The sequence below is a fragment of the Lotus japonicus genome, chromosome 1 (assembly GCF_012489685.1).
Source record: "Lotus japonicus ecotype B-129 chromosome 1, LjGifu_v1.2".
Lineage (NCBI taxonomy): Eukaryota > Viridiplantae > Streptophyta > Magnoliopsida > Fabales > Fabaceae > Lotus > Lotus japonicus.
In genome coordinates this window covers 38,486,869-38,505,998 of record NC_080041.1, presented here as the reverse complement: position 1 = coordinate 38,505,998, position 19,130 = coordinate 38,486,869, and the positions used below count along the sequence as shown (strand labels likewise).

General features: G+C 36.1%; 1 protein-coding gene across 2 annotated transcripts; it reads left to right on the top strand.

Moving 5' to 3' along the window:
• The first annotated feature begins 4,753 nt into the window (after positions 1-4,753).
• LOC130734645 (uncharacterized) lies at positions 4,754-15,745 on the top strand. Of its 2 annotated transcripts, XR_009018029.1 has the most exons (19): positions 4,754-5,028; positions 6,215-6,313; positions 7,003-7,085; positions 7,219-7,303; positions 7,397-7,483; positions 9,602-9,663; positions 9,821-10,014; positions 10,094-10,154; positions 10,691-10,868; positions 12,201-12,239; positions 12,343-12,404; positions 12,528-12,564; positions 13,516-13,565; positions 13,663-13,732; positions 14,634-14,709; positions 14,916-14,995; positions 15,072-15,140; positions 15,308-15,520; positions 15,607-15,745. XR_009018029.1 is itself a non-coding variant. In XM_057587154.1 (18 exons), exons 1-18 carry the CDS (start codon positions 4,951-4,953, stop codon positions 15,365-15,367), a joined length of 1,470 nt encoding a protein of 489 aa, XP_057443137.1. In that variant the 5' UTR covers positions 4,754-4,950; the 3' UTR covers positions 15,368-15,605. The 2 variants fall into 2 exon arrangements, 1 of the variants encoding a protein (XP_057443137.1); XM_057587154.1 differs by lacking the exon at positions 15,607-15,745 and having other exon boundaries at positions 15,308-15,605.
• Positions 15,746-19,130: the final 3,385 nt, after the last annotated feature.

Below are 19,130 nucleotides of genomic sequence, written 5' to 3'. Positions count from 1 at the left end.
TTAATCCTCGCAAAATTACCTTGTTCGCCAACTCTACTTGCCCATTTGTTTGTGGGTGCTCCACCGATGCGAACCTCATCTGAATTCCCATCTCCTTGCAGAATTCCCGCATTTGTTTGCTCATAAACTGGGTCCCATTGTCAGACATTATCGCTCGTGGTACCCCAAACCTGCAAACGATCCGTCGCCATTAAAAATTATTTTCGCGGAGGTGATCTTGGCGAGCGGCTCTGCCTCAATCCACTTTCTAAAATAGTCCACTGCTACCAAGATGAACTTCATATAGGATCTAGCGACTGGGAAAGGTCCAACCAAGTCCGCCCTCCGCATGGCGAACAACCATGGAGCACTCATACTCGCCAACCGGTCTGGTGGCAATTTTGGCAAATCTGCAAACACTTGACATTTCTCGCATTTTCTTACAAACTCCATGCAATCCTTCCTTAATGTCGGCAAGTAGAACCCTGCTCTCAAAACTTTGCACGTCAGGGACCTTCCTCCTATATGACTCGCACATACCCCTTCATGAACTTCAGACATGACAACTTCATATTTTTCTAGCGGCAAACATCTCAGCAGGGGCGATGAAAAACCCCGACGGAACAAATCACCGTCGATGAGCGTATAGTGGCTGGCTTCTCTCCTTTGTTCTTTTGTGTACTGCTCAACTTCCGTCGGGTCCCTGGCGAGGATGTCCAGAATGGGTCCCATCCAAGTGGCTCCTCTGTTTACGCAACCTACCAATTGCCCCTCGATACTTGGACATGCCAACGTCTCCTGTATCACACTTCGATTGTTACCAGGTTTGCGTGTGCTTGCTAGCTTAGCCAGGGCGTCCCGTTGGTTCTGCGTCCGAGGAACAAATTCCACAACTACCTCCTGAAAATGAGTCATTAAGTATCTCACTCGTTCCAAGTATCTGATCAAGTGAGGCTCTTTCACTTGAAAGGCCCTGTCACCTGGCTCGCCACCAGCTGCGAGTCCGTCCTGATGAGCAAGCTCTCAATCTTGACTTCGATCGCCAACTTAAGTCTAGCGATTAACGACTCGTACTTCGCCTGGTTATTCGTAGCCTGAAATTCAAACTTCAAAGACTGCTCCACAGTCAACTCTCCTGGTCCCTCAAGCGTGACTCTCGCGCCGCTTCCATTACTATTAGAAGAGCCATCCACAAATAGAGTCCACTGGGTGTTCACTTTCTCGCCGGAATCAGGGGTTAGCTCCACATTGAGGCAGTAAAGGCGAAAATAAGAAGAGTTCGATGAACGCTAGCCGTAAAGGTGTGTTGCTTGCGGGCAAGGGGTTGACCAAAGCTGATGTTAGGCCTCAGGCACCGTGTTCTAAAACCGTACACATACAACTTTACTTCAGTCTTTTGCGACGCAAAGTTCACCGAATAGCATCGCTCTAAGGCTGCCGCGCTATAGATCCGAATGTTGACGCTAAGTTGGCCAATGAACCTAGCGGCAGTTGTAACCGACACTACAAATAAAAAGCTGACGCAATGCTGTGGCAGCTCGACTGACTCAATATCTATCTGCAAGTTTTTTACTAATGGACCTTGACCCACACATCATCATTATCAACGCTCTTATCTGGTTATTGGCCAATACTAGCACTACGTCTCCACTTGCATTGCATGAACATCTCCATCTTCCCAAAACTTGGAAACAAGTAGTATATAGACACTATTAAATGAACGTGGTCCAACTAGCACATAGAGTAGATAATTATAACAGTATTGTATATTAGTTTGGTCCTCAAAGTTTAAGAACACGAGTTATTCCTTTTATTCATTGTGTCATCAATGACTGATCGATAGATATTTGGATTGTTCTGCCATTGCCTTTTGCCATAGGAGACGGATCAACCAACTAGGAACACTGAGGATGTTTGTAAAAGTTTCTTCATATTGTTCTGGTAAACTTTGTGCCACGGTTGTTTGTCCTAAAGTGCTTCTCTCTTCTTCGACGGTTGTCGTCCGAAAGTCAAAACCAAGCAAGACGGCTTGCGCTGTATCCATCTAATATCAATCTCACCCACTAATTATTAGTTGTACATGAAAGATTAATTAAGGAAATTGCATAAGTGTAGTCCAATGAAATTAAAGAGTGAACAACGTAACTCTAGGATTTTGAGGGCCGGGCTCAAGCTCCTTCAGTGATAACAAACATCTCTATGCTGTGTAAGTGTCACATGTTTTAGCATAAATCATGCATAATCCCAAGATTTCTTCTATAAAAAGGTTAAACAATTCTAAAATGTCAATTAGTCTATTCTTTTGGTAACTGACCAATGAATTAAAATGACATTTTCTTAAATGTCATAATTCCAACAATCCCCCACTAATGGCAAGTGAGAGATAAATTTTCCGAGCAAAGAAAGTTAATTTTGTGCTTAAGTGTTAATGTCTAAAGGATAGAATTAACACGTAGTGAAGTGAGACAACAACTTTTATCCAAAAAGTGAATTACTCTTGAACTTATTGGCCTTAATTACTCTTTGTATTGAAGCTATGTTTGGCATGTCATTTCAGCTAGCTTATAGTTTATTTGACTAGCTTAAAGCTTATTTGACTAGCTTAAAAACTCTATAAAAATGTTTGGTGAATGAGCTTATTTCAGTAGCTTAAAGCTTTAAGCTATAAGCTATCTCAAGTAGCTTAAAGCTTAAAGCTTATAGCTTATTAAATATATTCTCATTTTTATTCTTATTATTTTATCAAAATTTCACATTTAGCCTTATATGTTTTTTACTAAACCTATTTACCTACTCATTTTCCGATGTACAAAAAAAAGAACTTATTTACTTATCAGTTATCACACTTGTCTTATATGTACACCGTTCCCGCACAGAAATAATTACTAATTTAGAATAAAATAAATAATTTTATATTACAAATTACAAATGATTTGTTTTATTCTATTTAATTTAATAAAAATATAGAAAATTAAATAAGTAAAAATTAATATTATATTTTTAAGATGATAAATAATTTGAGTGAAATTAAAATATTTATAATAATTTTAATATTAATATCATAGGTATTAATGTGAAAATAAAGTAATGTTAAATATAAAAAGAATTATACAAGTATGTCCTTTTATGTCATTTTACAATTTCAGCTTGTTCAACAACTAGTTTTACCAAACACTTTTGTTCAAATTACGTAGTTTTTCAACTATCAGCTATCAGCTAGCTTATCAGGTTTCAGCTTTCAGCTAGCTTTTCAGTTATCAGCTAGCTTTTCAGCTTTCAGCTAGCTTATCAGCTAAACGTAGCCTGAGTTGAAGTATCCCTTGTACTTCTTTTCAATATAATACATTGCTTATAAAAAAAAAACCCACCTTAACTTCAAAATTTAGCGACTTTGCGATAAAATATTAAAATCAAAATTCGCAAAACATTGAGATACTTATGAGTTATGAGTGTTTTAGAGCATCTCCAATGCAAGGTTCTTAGTTCTTATTTTTTAGTTAAGAACTAAGAATTAAGTTCTTAACCATTGGGTGGATGACGTGGAGTTCTTAGTTCTTAAAAATAAGAACTATGTTCTTATATAAGAAGTTTTATTTTTTTAGTTCTTAACATAAAAAATTAGTTTATTTTTCACTCATTCATTTAATTTAAGTATTGAATTATCATTTAAATTTAAATAAAAAATATATGGAAAAAAATATTAATATAATGGTATTGTAGGACCGGATGAATAGTGCTAAGAACTAAGAACTCATGGTTGTAGCAAAATCTGCAAAGAGTTGCTTAAGCACATAATGACAGTATGAGCCCACATGAATATTGCTAAGAATTACTAAAAATTAAGAACTAGCATTGGAGATGCTCTTAGAAAGACTTCTTAAATCTTTAATAAATGACGGCTTTTACCTTTCACTCACATATTTATTCACATAAAAATTAAATGTGTCTCGTAAGCATTTAAGTGCGTCTCAAATAACACCTTACAATAGTGAATAAACTTTATAAAATCATTCTCAAAACCTTATACAAACCTTATTGAAGACGGCTTTACCATTCCTGAGTTTATTATAAGAAGACTTAAAGTACTTTTATTTTTTAAATTTATTTATAAGTCAAAAGTCTTCTCCTATAATCTAAGCATTTATTCACACAACAGGTGAAAAAAAAAGCACTTGTAAACAAAATGGAATGACCAACTGGATCTCGGAGCCTCCAACAACAGCCAGTGAAAAGAGTTGAAGCGTAAGGTCAAAGTATGACCAACCCCTTGACACAAACTATGCTAAGTTGAGTGGTGTTCCACTGGCACCCTCCAAACACAAAGGGGCCCAACATCCATCCACATCCATCCCATTGCCCCCACAAACACAAGGGGTATATATATTTCCACGTACATAACTACAGGTGCTATTCACATAGCTATACAAGCAGCTTATCAAAACCATCATATTTATATTAACATTAAAGTCGTAGATAGTTAAACTCCTTACTCGGCTTGATCACTCGACCGAATGTAAAAAACAATTGTTAGGAGAGATTTACATTTTTTATATATATAAATGTTAGTCGTTAATAATGTTAGTAAATTAGTTCATTTTTAGGATTCGAACTCCGGACCCTTCATCCTGCCCAACACGGCAATACTTATGTGCCCTCACTCTTATCACTCAAGCTAACCCTCAGGATATGAGAGACCTACCTATTCATTTCAGTGATTTAGAACTCTAAAGAAATTAAACCATCATTAATATTGGTCTCGTCATCATCACATACATTTTACAATTCCTGAATTGAAAGTTGCGTAGAGAGAGAAGACGTAGTGGAATTTGGTCCGTGTATGAAACGAAGGAGCCAGGAGCGAACACGATGCCCCTAACCTCCTCATCATAACCTTCAAAAAAATTCTCACTCTCTCTTATTCCTCTTCTTCTTCTTCTTCATCATTTCTCAATTCAACTTGGAACATTCTCAATGGCCACCACCACAACTGAATCATCTCCTCCCTCTTCCCTCGACCACGCCCTTCGCGACGTCGACGACTACGTTCTGGTCAGTGCTCTTCTTCTTCTTCACTTCACCTTTTTCTCTTCAATTTCTCGTTGTTTTCCTGTTTGGTTGCTGAGAAAATGTAGCGTGAAAATTGAAAACTACTCCGACTCGCATTGAATTTGCAGAATTTCGATATCGTTCTCTTGTTTTGCTTCTCTGTTTCGTTTCGATTCTGCTCTGCGTTTTTTGTTTTTGTTTTTCTCTTTTTAGGTTACGGGGTTTCAAATGTTGTTCCGTGAAGTGAAATTCAATGAGTGTAGAAAATTTGTATATTCTTCCAATGTGTTTTGTTGTTAGTGTTTTAGGAATTATATGATTTTTGGAAAGTATAAAGCGAGTGAAGTGTTTTTTTGTTCTTGTTTTGAAATAAATTTCCAGTGTTTGACTTGTGTTTTTGGCTTTCATGACATGAGTGTGGTGCATGTTGTTACTCTGCAGTCCAATTTGTTTCATCTGTTTGCCTCTTTCCGCTTTTCGTATCCGGTTGCTGAGTAATAGAGTATATACTCTGTTAGGCTGTTAGGTTCTTGTAAATTCTAATATGGTATCAGAGTCTATCCTGGATCCGTTTGTTGGTGGAAGGGTAGAGTAAGCAACCCTCAACTCTTGAGCTAGCTTTTGGGTTGAGTTAGGCCTCCCAAATTTTAATACTGAGAATAACATGGGAAGAGACAAGTTGTCTTGTTACCCCACTTTCCATTTCCCCTTAACTCCTAATTGTTGGGTGAGAAATCCGAGGACAGGAAAAGATTGTTTGGATGTGATTCGATGTTTTTTAATGCTGTTTTTCTGTATAATGAGTTATGATTTTTCAGGTATGCTCTGCTGCAAGATTGAAATAATGTAGTTTTCTTATTATGGCTGACTTAATTTTCTGATTAAAAAAATTGATTCCTTATACCACTTCATGTCTGCTAACTTTTCTTACAAATGCTACCATAATAACAAAGTTTTGAATATACCCTTCTTTGTTAGAGAAGTTTGGATACTGGCGGTTTCTCTTTTATTAGTTTGAGTCCCGAATTGTGAGAAATATAGATTATAGAATTTAGTCATCTGATTCTGATTAGCTTACATATCAAATATTGAAATGGGATGGTGTGAATTTATAAAACAAATCAATATTTTCATTGAGAATCTAATGTAGGAATGTGAAGACTTAAGACTGAACTTTGGTTGGTTGCAGGCAGATGAACCGGAAGGTTTGGCACGGGATACATTACATCATGTTTATGAGCTTGTTCAGAAAGGCAATGAAGCATTTCGAGAGAACAGAATGGAAGCGGTAATTACAATAGTGTGCTAATGATTTTCAATTTATTGGCTGTTCTTCTGATTGTTCTTTGAATGCAGTCCATTTGTTATATGTGATGATTACATGCAATTCTGCTTCTCTACTGCAGAAAATTTAATTATTAGATTGGTTTTCACTTTTCACTAGGGTAACATGTTCACAAGTAAATTAGGTTGTTGCAGTTAAATATTGTATAGATATCTATGACCTACAGTGATTATCTGATTTTAGTACTTTTGTTTCAAATAGAGCTTTAATAATTTATAGAGCTTGAGTGACATGTCTCTTCTTGTCCTGTTTGACGGAAGTTAAATAAATTCGTGTCGGCAACAAGCTATACATAATTACATATTTAGTCCATTTTCTTAAAACACATATGAGCTGGTACTTCAGTCTTCACTGCATATTTTGCTTGACGAAAGTGGTGTTTGTTTGAGCAATATGTCATGCTTCGGTCTGTTGACTTTTTTTAGGGTGTTGTTAATGTTTCCCACTTTTTACATGCTTCACACCTTTAAAAGACTCCTCAAATTTGGATGAGGAGTGAAATTATCTTTCTTTACAATCCTTATTTCAAAAGGTTATAATAAAGAGGTGTTCAGGAATTGTTGCATATACAGAGAAATGTGATGCTTATATTTTGTCTTTCCAATTTTGATTTTTTGTAATTATTATTTCAGGCAATCAACTTCTACTCAAGAGCCAATAACATCAAATCTGGTGATCCAATCATCCTCAGAAATCGAAGCACTGCTTATGTTAGGTTAAGCATAATTTGACAGACAAATTTTTTTTTTTAAATTACTTACTGCAAATTGTTTCTTCTGAATAATTTTGCTTCAGCTTTTTAAAGTTCTGTGGTCTCATGGAAATCATAATATTTTATTTTCTATCAGGATTAGCAAATATTTAATGCACAGACCACCATCATCTTCGGAGCATAGGCCATTGAGTGGGCTTGATCCCACAACACTTGCTGAAGTATGTTCTATTGATCATTTTTTCATGGTGAAATATTATTGTATTTCTGAATTTATATGCACATTTTAACTTGATTCTTGGCAACCATTTCAGCTGGGTTTGAAGGATGCTGAGAAGCTGGTTGAACTCCAAAGTAATTCAGTAAAGTCATACATTTTAAAGGCCAATGCTCTTCTTCTGGTACATGTTTCATTCTCTCTTAATCAATTCCCCTTGTAATTTTTGTGATAGCCCCCTAATATTTTATGTTTCAAGAATTATGACTATTTATACTTTGTACTATTTTTTTTTGGAGGGGGGGGTTGATTTACATTTTTGTTATGTGTTACTATCATTAAATTCTTTCTCCTCTGAAGGTGCTACTGTGTTAGAGTATAACATAAAATTATACATGTATCTTCACCTAGAAACTTGAGCTTTTTGGATGGTTGGTTAATGACATGGTACCGAGCCTTTATGGCCAATTGATATAGCTTTTGATCTATGTTGTCCCAATTGTTGTAATAAAAAGAGTTTAGATCTTGTTAGAACTTAGAAATATATGTGAAGTCATTCATGTTTCTTCATCCAACTGCTTAAATTGTTGGGATAGTTAGTTCATGACATGGTATCAGTCTTCAAAAGGATTAGGGATTTGGGCCTTCAAAGCTTCAAATTCTCGTAAATAATCATCAACTGACCCAACCTGTAGATCCAACAGTGAAGGCAGGAGCTGATTGCGGCATTGGCTGAATCTGGCAGTTTTTTTAGCGGCAGTGGTGGTGGCTGGGAAGAGGCAGTGGAGGTCTTTACAAGGGTGAAACCCTTCCAAGAGAAAATCCCTTTACAACTCAATTACTCAATTCCTGACCCTAACCTAATGAGAGAATTCTTATTTATAATAAACTAATCCTAATAAAGATAGACTTAACCCCTAAGAAATAATGATAGACTACCAAAATAAAAGATAAATTCATAAAATAAAAGATAAATTTCTTAAAAAAAAATAAGAAAATAAACTAAACCCCTAATATTTAGAACCTTAATAGATATGTATGCCAAAATTGATTTTGTTTCTAAAAGCATGTTTGACTAGCCGCTACAAAATATCTGTCTGTTTTATATGCCTAATATTTAGAACCTTAATAGATATGTATGCCAAAATTGATTTTGTTTCTAAAAGCATGTTTGACTAGCCGCTACAAAATATCTGTCTGTTTTGTATGCCTGATATTTAGAACCTTAACAGATATGTATGCCAAAAGTGTTATTTCCTTTCTCTGAATGTCCATTTATAGGCCTCCCAACTAGTAAACAAATAGACGCTATAGCTTTTGTGTTAGGTTGAGAACATATCAAGTTTTACTACTCTCAGAATTTAGGTTATACACCTAACTTTACCCCAAAAGCTAGCTTAGGGGTGAGGATTGCTATACCCTTTAAGGACTATTTTGGCCATTATCTCTAGTCAATGTAAGACTTTTATCACACCGGAATGGACATGTGAAGCGTGAAATGTGCGGGTGGCACATATATGGGTGGTCTCCTCCAATAAACGGATTTAGGATAGACTCCGATACCATATTAGAACTGGGGTGAGGCATAACTCTACCCCAAAAGCTATCTCAGAGGTTAAAGTTGCTCTACGCATTATAAGAACTTATATGGCCATATCTTAGTCAATGAGAGACCTTAACACACCCCTCACGCCCAGACAAATCTGGAGTGTGGAATTTGCAGGGATGAACATCTGCGGTGGCCCATATATTAGTGGTTTCCAATAAACGGATCTAGGATAGACTTTGATACCAACTTAGAATTCGGATTAGGCATTTGGTTGAGTAGCATGTATATCCACGGTGCTCGTTTTTTCAATTTTAAAGCATGGCTAAGCGATCCATTTTAAATGTGGAATTTGGGTTAGGCATTTGGCTGAGTGGCATGTATTTTCACAATTTAGGTACATATTACATAACCGTGTTTAGAGGGTGACCAAGTCTTTTGTGCCAAAGTATAAATGGTGTTGGTGTATGTACAGAAGATAAGGGAAATGTAAATGCAGTATTTGCCTTCATAGTATGATTGCAATGTGGAATTTGCACATTATTAAATAAAAGCTTATGTAAAACCACATGTTGGGAGTGACTTTTATTGTGTATGTCCTGTGGATTGTAGATGTTCTGTGATACAAAAAATTGTTTCACCTTGTTGTCTGCCCATGGTCAATTGTACATCCTTATTTTATGTTCTAACTGTGGCCTCTCGGTCTACTTTTATATGATGATGATGTCTTGATATGATATTGAATTAATCTGACAGTTGGAGAAATATGAAAATGCCCGGGATGTTATTCTTTCAGGACTTCAAGTTGATCCTTTTAGGTATTGTACATTTGCATGTCGTCTCACTTTTATTTTGTAATTTCTATTATGTTTCTCTTTTGGAACTGTTGAAGGAATATCTGATATTGGGCTCTTGCAGTAGTCATTTTCTAGGCTATATTATGATTGCTTTTTCATTTCTTTTCATATCATGTAGTAATTCTCTTCGGGATTCTCTTCAAAATTTGGAAAGAGTGTCATCTAGTTCAAAAGGGATGAGCACTCATGGACCGACAGAGCGTAATGATGACTTTGATTGCACTCTGTGCCTGAAGTTACTGTATGAACCTGTGACAACCCCTTGTGGACATTCTTTTTGCCGTTCATGTCTATTTCAGTCAATGGATTGTGGTTAGTCTAGCTCTTGATTATATTTTCCATTGGGATCCAAATATTTTATGTCGGGTTGATTTTTTTCCTCATTTGTTAGGGAACAGATGCCCATTGTGCAGGACTGTTTTGTTTATTAGTCCTAGAACGTGTTGCACCAGGTTAGTTGTATATACAATGTCACAATATAATATAGAAAACCTCAAAAAAGCTTGGGATTCCTTGATTTGTTTTTCTTGTTATAATTGGTACTAGGATAGATATTCACTCATTATAATATGTTGAAAGCCCATGTAAAAAACATGTGCCATCAGCAACAGCTTGTTCGCTAATTGACATCATGGCCATTTTATTTTTCCAAACTGCTCCCGCCTCCCCCCCTCCCCCCAACCCCCTCTTCATTAAGAAGAAAAAATATCTTGTGAATTTTGACCAAAAGAAACTTGTTCTTGCTAAAATTATGACATTCTCTTTGCCAAAATTGGTAGAAAAAGAATGCATATTCCTAATTCCCTTTTGGTAAATTGTAAAGCCTGTTGACATCTATAATATGCATATCTTATGGGCTTATCATGATGTATTTTCCTGACTGAGATCAGTTTAATCTTTAGATGTGGTCAAATGGAAGCTCTAATAGATTTGATTCACTGTTATATTTTATTTTATTTTAATTAATGTTCCTGTCAACTGCTTCTAGTGTGACATTGAAGAACATCATACAAAAGAACTTTCCTGAGGAATATGCTGAAAGGAAGCAAGAGAATGACAGTTTAATCAACGGTGGTGTAGATTTTCTCCCTCTTTTTGTCATGGATGTTGTCATACCATGTCAAAAGTTTCCACTCAATATATTTGAACCTCGGTACAGACTTATGGTGAGTAGGTCAAATTATGCGGATGGTCACTAAAAACTTAGATTTTAATATATCTTGAATGCACAAGTTGGCTATTAGGTTTCTTTTTGCTTGTCCTTAACAAACGTTAGGGTCTTTTAGTGCCATCTGCTAAATGTTGTTGAGTAGTTGGGAGAGGGGTGGAAGTTCATACAAATTAAAATATTTGATCAGTTATAGATATTTAAATTTTACACAAATGCTGTTATATTAATTGTTACTTAGTTTATATACACAAAGGTCTCTATTAATAAAATGTATGAACTATAACATGTTTCAAAATAAAAATCTAAATATATTCTTATTCTTGTAGAAAAAATTCAGATAATAATTTCTCTATATAAAGTATTATAATTATATTCGAATTACAAAATTTGTATAAATGATTGAAAACTATGGAGCACTTAATAAGCAAAATAGAACTCAGGGCTTTTTGATAGTTAGGTTGAGCATAGATCTAAAATTTGCGAATTCAGTTAAAAAAAATTAATGAAAAAATTAGGATTAATCTTTGGGGGTTAAAAAGAAGTATAATATTTGTTATAGGAAAAAATCCTCAAATTATGATGATCTGCTGAAAAGACTCTATTTTGAATTTAATTCTCTATTTAATTTGCCATTCCAATTGTTTTTCTTTATCAGAATTAAATAGGAAAATAATATTATATTTAGCATAGTATAGAAATACTTGCATAGTTACATACATTACAAATATTTTACATATGTATTAATTTTCGTTTTTCAATATATCCTCTTAAAGAATATATTTTTTCATTTTAATGAAGGGGGGTTGGAGGGAGCACTTTGGAAAAATGAAATAACCATGATGTCAATTAGCAAGAATGCTGATGTAAATACTGTAAATTACTATTTTTTGATTGGTGAGTGGAAATAAAAATAAAGAAAGAAGATTTCTGGCTTTCTTCACTAGATTAAATAATTACACAGTAAGAAGTTCCTAATATATTATCCATGTATTCTTAGTACAAATTTTCTGTGCGTGTTAGGACTGGGGAAAAAAATAGAATGGTTCTGGTTAAGCTAATTGGCCTTATATTTATAGCTCACGATTGCAATATTTGGAAAGGAGTAAGAGGAATGGTAACTAGTGATACGTGTTGCTTGAACTTTGCTGCATATTATTTTCAAATTTACATAAAAACTGTCAGTACATACTAATTTGGGAATTATTTGCCATATTAATTTGTGGAATAATACTTTGGTTTAATAATAAATGGTGTTTATACTCAAATGGTCTGAAACTCTGAATGTCATTATATCTGATTTATTTTTGATCTCTGGAAAAAAAAACAGGTAAGAAGAATAATGGAAGGCAATCATCGCATGGGAATGGTAGATTATTTTGCTTATATTTTCCCTTACATTTTATTGTTATATAACTGCACTGAGCATATCCATCTGTTACTGTGTATGACTTGTCTATTGATCCTTGTAGGTTATAATTGATTCTTCAACTGGTTCCTTAGCTGAGTTTGCCTGTGAAGTGGAGATCACAGAGTAGGTGCTTGGTATTTTTTTTTCACCTAAAAAAATATTTGAATGCATGTCCCCTATTCCCTTCATCAAACCCCTTCTCATGGATGTCACACACTAAATAATTTTTTCTACTTGATGGTGTAGGTGTGAGCCCCTTCCTGATGGTCGGTTTTATATAGAGGTGAAAATTTAATTTTCTCCATTCATTCAAGTTGACTTCTCTGCTTTAGTTATTATAATCTGTGAAGATGAGGTTTAAGAGTTGATATTTTTTGTCTTGCTTTCAACTTACAAGAATGAGATGCTTTTCCTTTTCATCCTTTTGGTAGAGTTTCTTTTTCTTATTTATTTTCTAATTTTAAGGCTATTTGATAGGTGTGCCGTGTGCTCAATTGCGCATATCATTGCATGGTTTAGTTTGTTGAGGGAGTTATCCCATAGGTTAGTTAGTAAGTTGAGAGAGTTTAACTTAGTTTGAGAGTTGGTTAGAGAGTGTGACTAGAAATAGAGAGTCAGAGAGTCTTGTTATCTTTTGGGAATCATTTGGAATTGGTGTTTAGGGAGTGTTGGTCTCTCTTTCCCTCTCGGTGATTTTGTATCCTTCTCTAGTTCCCTAATTTAGGAATTAGGGTTCTTTTGAATAAAACACTATTCAGTTTCTGGGTTTTATCACTATCTCTCTGGTGTGGTTCTCCATATTACAATAACTGTACAACTCCCTATTTTAATGCAAAGAAACTGCATTTTGTCATGATACTGATTGTGTACACAGTTCACGGTAAAATGGTTTAACCACATTTTTCTGGCAATATGTTTTGATGAATCAATACAGCACTTCATTAAAACCTATAACTTTTGCTTGTTTAAATATACTTACCAGCAAGTCTAAAGAATTTATTGGACAAATTGTTGAGTTGTACGAGTTCACTCCAAAGAGTCAGAATGCATGTTTTTGATTTAAATTTATCACCTCTATAGATTGTTGTTAAATGTTAATGGTCCAAGGTTACTTTTGAGGCTCCTCAGAAATTTCACTTTTATCTTGGATTCTATTAAAATAAATTTTTCTTTTCATCCAGAAAGTATGATTAAAATAATATTTCAATGTCTAAGAAAGTATGATTATATGCAGATTGAAAGTCGTAGGAGATTTCGCATCATCCAATCTTGGGATCAAGATGGGTGAGTTGCCTCTGGGTGTTACGTCCAACGAATTCTCTTGCTGTTTTTCTTTCATGGGAATTTGGATTTATGTATTAGTCTTGTACGTTTTATACAGGTATCGTGTTGCAGAGGTTGAATGGATACAGGATATTATGCCACCAGAAGGGACAAGAGAAAGACAGATAGTAAGTTCTCTGTAATTTGACATGTATTTGTTGGAAGAATTCTGTAATGTAGGTAGCGAACTATGGCCTTAGATATAAAGCTTGAAGAGTACTACAGGTTTCATAGGAGATACTATCTGGTAGGTTTAAGCGAAGAATGCTGATATGTACCAGATATATCAAACAATTTGAGTAACAGTGCTCTATATTATACTCTGTATGAAATGCTTTCTGTGAGGAAGTATAGCAGTGCTTACGTAAGAAGAGAAGTGAAGAAAAGTAAATAAAGATGCAATTCGAGTGTGTTTCACTCACTCTCCTATTCTAGCCAAATCCTAGTCTACCTCTCTACCCTTTCTTAAGCTGCCTGTATAATTTCTCTCCTAACCATAACAACCTGCTAATATCCCATGCCTCCACACACCCTGCTAGGTCAGCAGTTAGTTATTCTCCATTTCTCCCTCTCATTATGAATAGAGTGCCTCCTATGCCTCCTTACCTAGACATGTTTGACCTTGGGCTTTGGGGACCTTGGGGTTAAGCTTGGGTACGCATCCAATGCCGTCACAAGTTACTAGGGTTGCAATTGTAAATATCATTCTTGGGTATTAGGACTTTACTTTCAATAATAGGCTTTGTTTTAATTTAGTAATTTGTTTGACTCTTGGCTGCAATAGGTAGCTTTTTATTCATTAGCATCAACGTGCAAGATATGCTTTGTACTATAAACCAAACTATGAAAATTATGGAATCTTGAATAATTAGACTCATTGGTCAGAAATATAAATTCCTTAATGTCTTTTTTTTTTAAATGTGATGCTTTAGCTATGAGTCTGATGACCCTATGTTGAATGTGTATTTTTATTTTGTAACAGAGATTCATCTTCCTGAGTAATAATGACTTATTGTTTCTTTGTTACAGTTGCAGGAATTGACATCTAATGCGGCAGAAAGTGCCCGATCATGGATAGCAAGAGCTAAAGAAGCAGCAAGACAAGGTAATGTTTTGAACATAATTATGTGATGTTTGCCTAGGATTTATTTTTACATTTTGTGTTAAAAGTGAAAAGTAAAAACCGAGATTTCTTCCCCAGAAAAAGGAGGGAAAATGCTGAAGACTTATTTCCAGCACTATCTCCTTATTTTTCTTTACAACAAATGACAATGGACTGCTGCAGTACTAAACTTCTGAAATATCATGCAGATCAAAGAAAACTTGAGAGGCTCCTGAATGTTGAAGTAATGATGCCCTCACCACGAGATCCCGAGCGCTTTAGTTTTTGGGTGAGTACTTAATCTAGAAGAGGACTTGACATCAGTTTTTGCTTTAGTCTATGTACTAATGTAGGCTTGTTTGCAGCTGGCCACCCTCTCCAATCGGAGGCCTTCAGAAAGATTGGACCTCCTTCGTATTAGAGATACCACAGAGGTATACATTTTTAGAACATAGGAATAAATCAAACGGGATCGTTAAATTGGATCTTTTTACATTGCACATTACTCTGTAGCTTTATTCTCTGGATATGTAATGCGTAATTTTATTTGTATAATTTGTCTGCTATCTAATATTAACATTGCTTCCTTGTTTTCTTGTAGAGGATTAGACGAGGTTTGATATTTCTCCGACAAGAGGAACAAGGCTGCAGAATTCAATAAGACAAGCTGAGGAGGGCTTCCATTATTAATGCAATTGATTATTTGTTTATTGTAAATTCATTTACAAGCCAATCAATATTCTTTGGCCTCAGAAATGACTGTTAATGAGGTCAATTTTGTTGTAACATAGACCCAGTTCTGTTCAACACATTGGTAAGAATGATTTACAAGGTCATTTACCTGTGATTAATCTTTGATTTATCGGTGCTTTCTTTTAATCTCACGTCTCTTAACCTTAGATTCCTGTGTGATGAGCCATTGATAGCTGTCAAGGGAGCTGATCAACCAGCTGATGGGGCACTGTTGTGTATTGGGTTTATGTCATGCGTCAATACAGTTTTCACTCTGTTCCTATCTAACTAGTTTATTTTTCATCAATTTAATTATGATATTTCAATATTTATCAATTCAATCAAATAATATTATTTTTTGAAAAAATTCAACTCAAATATCCAGCCCTGTAGTTGAACAATGGACACAATAGCATGTGTTATATTATATACATGCATGTTGTTGCGCAAACTGATTATTTGGATTAGGGTTCCAATGAAGGTGATGAATAGAAATGCTAATGCAGTTGCTCCCCATGCATACCCGTGGATCAACTCCATATCAATAAAGAGCATTAGGTAGGGAATGCCGACATGGGTGTTGCTCTTGTCAGCAAAGAGCATCATGCCCACCAAACATAACATCGAAGCTCGTAATGACATTCACATTCCCCTCTTTGAGTCATTCAATCATAGCATCCAACAACCATGAGTACTTGACATGCATACCCTAAGTCTTATTCATCCCAACTAAAGTCTTGGTGGAGGACACTCCAAGATACTAAACCAAAGCATCGACAACCTCCTCTCTGCTGATGATGAGATGTGTGAAGAATACCTCCACGGGCGGGGATACGTAGCCATGCTGCCACATCATCTAGAGTGATAATCATTTTCTTCCAATGGCAGATGGAAAGAACATGTCTCCGAATGTCATCTCTCCACGAAAGCGAACAACATCATCTTGTCCAAAATTGATGAAATTGCAACTCATAAGGGCAGGAAGATCTAGCCTCCGAACCATTTCATCGTGACCATATTCTAGATTCTTGGACTTTTCCTGTCATGGTAGCGTTGCAGTGCACTGCGATCTTTCTTTTCAGATGATATTTTCAAACATCTACAACAATGTGACAACATAAGTACGCAACACAAACAAATCAAATGGACCCCTTGGAAAAGACTAAGGGTCCTCCTCATCCTCCTGCTCATTATTATCCTCCTCCTCATCCTCATTCTCGTCATGTCCCTCCTGCTCATTGTCATCCTCCACCGGAGGCTCGTCCTAGTCGTACCCGTCCTCATGCTTCTGCTCCTGGTGTATTGAGATAAGCTCATCATCATACTCACCCTGAAGGGTACGTACACGTGAGCTAGTACCTCTTGTTCTAGACATTTTTGCATAATAATAGAAGAAAGTACAATTGAAAAATGATGCAATATGGAGTGTGCAATAAAAGTAAAAATTCATCTTTCTCATGTCATATTTGCTTCTTCCTTATGATTGTTGGTCTACCTTCTTCCTCACTCTCAACATCCCATTCCTCAACAATCTCAGTAGCATTAAGTGAATCCTCAACAGTTTCAATAACATCAAGTGAACCTTCAATAGTCTCACTTTCAATTTCAAATGAATCTTTAATCTCAGGAAACTTGTTCAAATCAAAATGATTTTTCAGTTTCCCACCATGAGACTTGAAGTCATCTTCATTAGAGTTATGAGATTTCATGCCCATGCTAATGTGAGAAAGATAAGAATAATGCAGCGAAGAGAAATGAAACGTGAATATATAGATGAGCACTGATTCATGGCTCGAATTGTCTCCGTACGAATTCACCAAATTGCCTTTTCAGCCAATCATGTTTCTAAAACAATAAAAGAGAGTCTATCAATTAATATAATTAAATTCCATTAACCAATCAAAGTGGGAGCAAGGCACTGCGATGAATCTCATTTCGTGCAGTAAAGCATTTTCCTATACAGATTTCATTGGGTGCTACTTCATATTGCTTGTTTGTGTGCTTATAATTTCTCTCCAAATTTTTGCATGGAGAATAAGTCTCTCTAACTAATGCACTTGCATTGGAATAAATTATTTGATTTTATTCAATAAAAGCACAAATGGAATTGTGTATAAATTTAAAGAATGTTTCTTACAAAAATGACTAATGACTAAATAAAAAATTCCAAAACATTCCTTATAAAAATGATAGGAGGGAGTACTTTGAAATAATTAGTAAATATATATTTATTATTTATTGGACATTGACGTAAAAAAAACTTGGCGCTTAATAATACTTTCTTCTGCTTTCAAAAATAAAAATACATCAATCATCTAGCTAGGTGCAGCGCAGCCCGCCAGTCACAAATGGCGCCAGGTGGTGACAGCAACGACGTCGTATTGCCAACTACGTCCGGGAAGATATCCTGTGCAAAAACCCTAACATCACCTTCACTCTCCTCCAATCCTCCCGCCGGCGACTCGTGGAAGAAATCCTCTGCAGGCTTCTGATAGGACCGGGCCCTTGAAACCAATCAGCCCACGTCCCAAAAGAGCTACGTTCAGGCCCAAATGGACAAATGACTTTGTCCTGGGAGATTTCTGCATTGAGAAGAAGAAGTAGTAGTGATTTATCTTTTAATTAATTATTATGCATTTTCCTATTTCCCTAAAAGAGTCGGCCCAATAGCGTAGAGGCCCAGCTTGGAGCTAGGGTAACAGCTAGCTACAGTATATAAGTAGAATTAAATGTATTGAGCAGCATGAAAGATTATTGAATGAAGTCATTTCTTTTCCTAATTCCTTCTAACTATTACTGATCATTGAGCTAACCCTAGATCTACAGTTTGGTGGGAATCAAGTCCCATCAATTGGTGCTTTCACTGTTCTTCCTCATGCCTTCCGACGAAATCTCGCTTTCCACCGATATGCTGCATTCGTTGGTTGAAGAGCTAGCCTCTTTGTCCGAGAAGCAGGAACTGATGCAGCAACACATGGATTCTTCCCAGACATCCCTTGCAACAGCTCTATCTGGACTGGTTGAGAAGGTAAACTCCATTTCCCTTCACAGTTCTTCTGGTCCAACACCTTTTGGTGGTGCTTCTTCATCCACACGCCCCAGCGGCCACCCATTTCCTCCTGGGTTTCATCAGCCCCGCCCTCAGTATACACCGCACCACCATACCACACCCAAACCCCCCAAACTTCCCCTTGATAGTTTTGAAGGCTTAGATCCACTAGATTGGTTGTTCAAGGCTGAGCAATTTTTTCAGTTTTATCAAACCCCTGCAGACCAGAAATTAGATTATATATCATTTTATATGAAGGGAGAAGCATTAAGTTGGTTCAAGTGGATGCATAACAATAATCAACTTACCTCCTGGGAAGCTTTCACCAGGGCTCTCACCATCAGATTTGGACCTTCTTCTTATGAAAACCACAACCAGGAACTTTTCAAGCTCAAGCAAACCACCACTGTCTCTGAGTTCCAAGGCCGCTTTGAAAAGCTTTCCAACCAGGTTGTGGGACTCTCTCCTGAAGTAATGTTGGATTGTTTTCTCTCGGGTCTCAAACCGGAAATCAATAGTGAGCTGAAGATCTGGAAACCTAACACTGTGTCACAGGCCATTTGGTTGGTAAAGATGATCGAGGACAAGCTTCGCGATGCTCGCGTATCCCCTTTTAAACCCGCTCGGCCCAACGCCTCAACCT

Coding starts and splice junctions, on each gene's coding strand:
- LOC130734645 (XM_057587154.1), top strand. CDS start 4,951: ATGGCCACCACCACAACTGAATCATCTCCTCCCTCTTCCCTCGACCAC. Junction 7,484..9,601: donor AGGCCAATGCTCTTCTTCTG/GTACATGTTTCA, acceptor TTAATCTGACAG/TTGGAGAAATATGAAAATGC. Junction 12,405..12,527: donor TGTGAAGTGGAGATCACAGA/GTAGGTGCTTGG, acceptor TTGATGGTGTAG/GTGTGAGCCCCTTCCTGATG.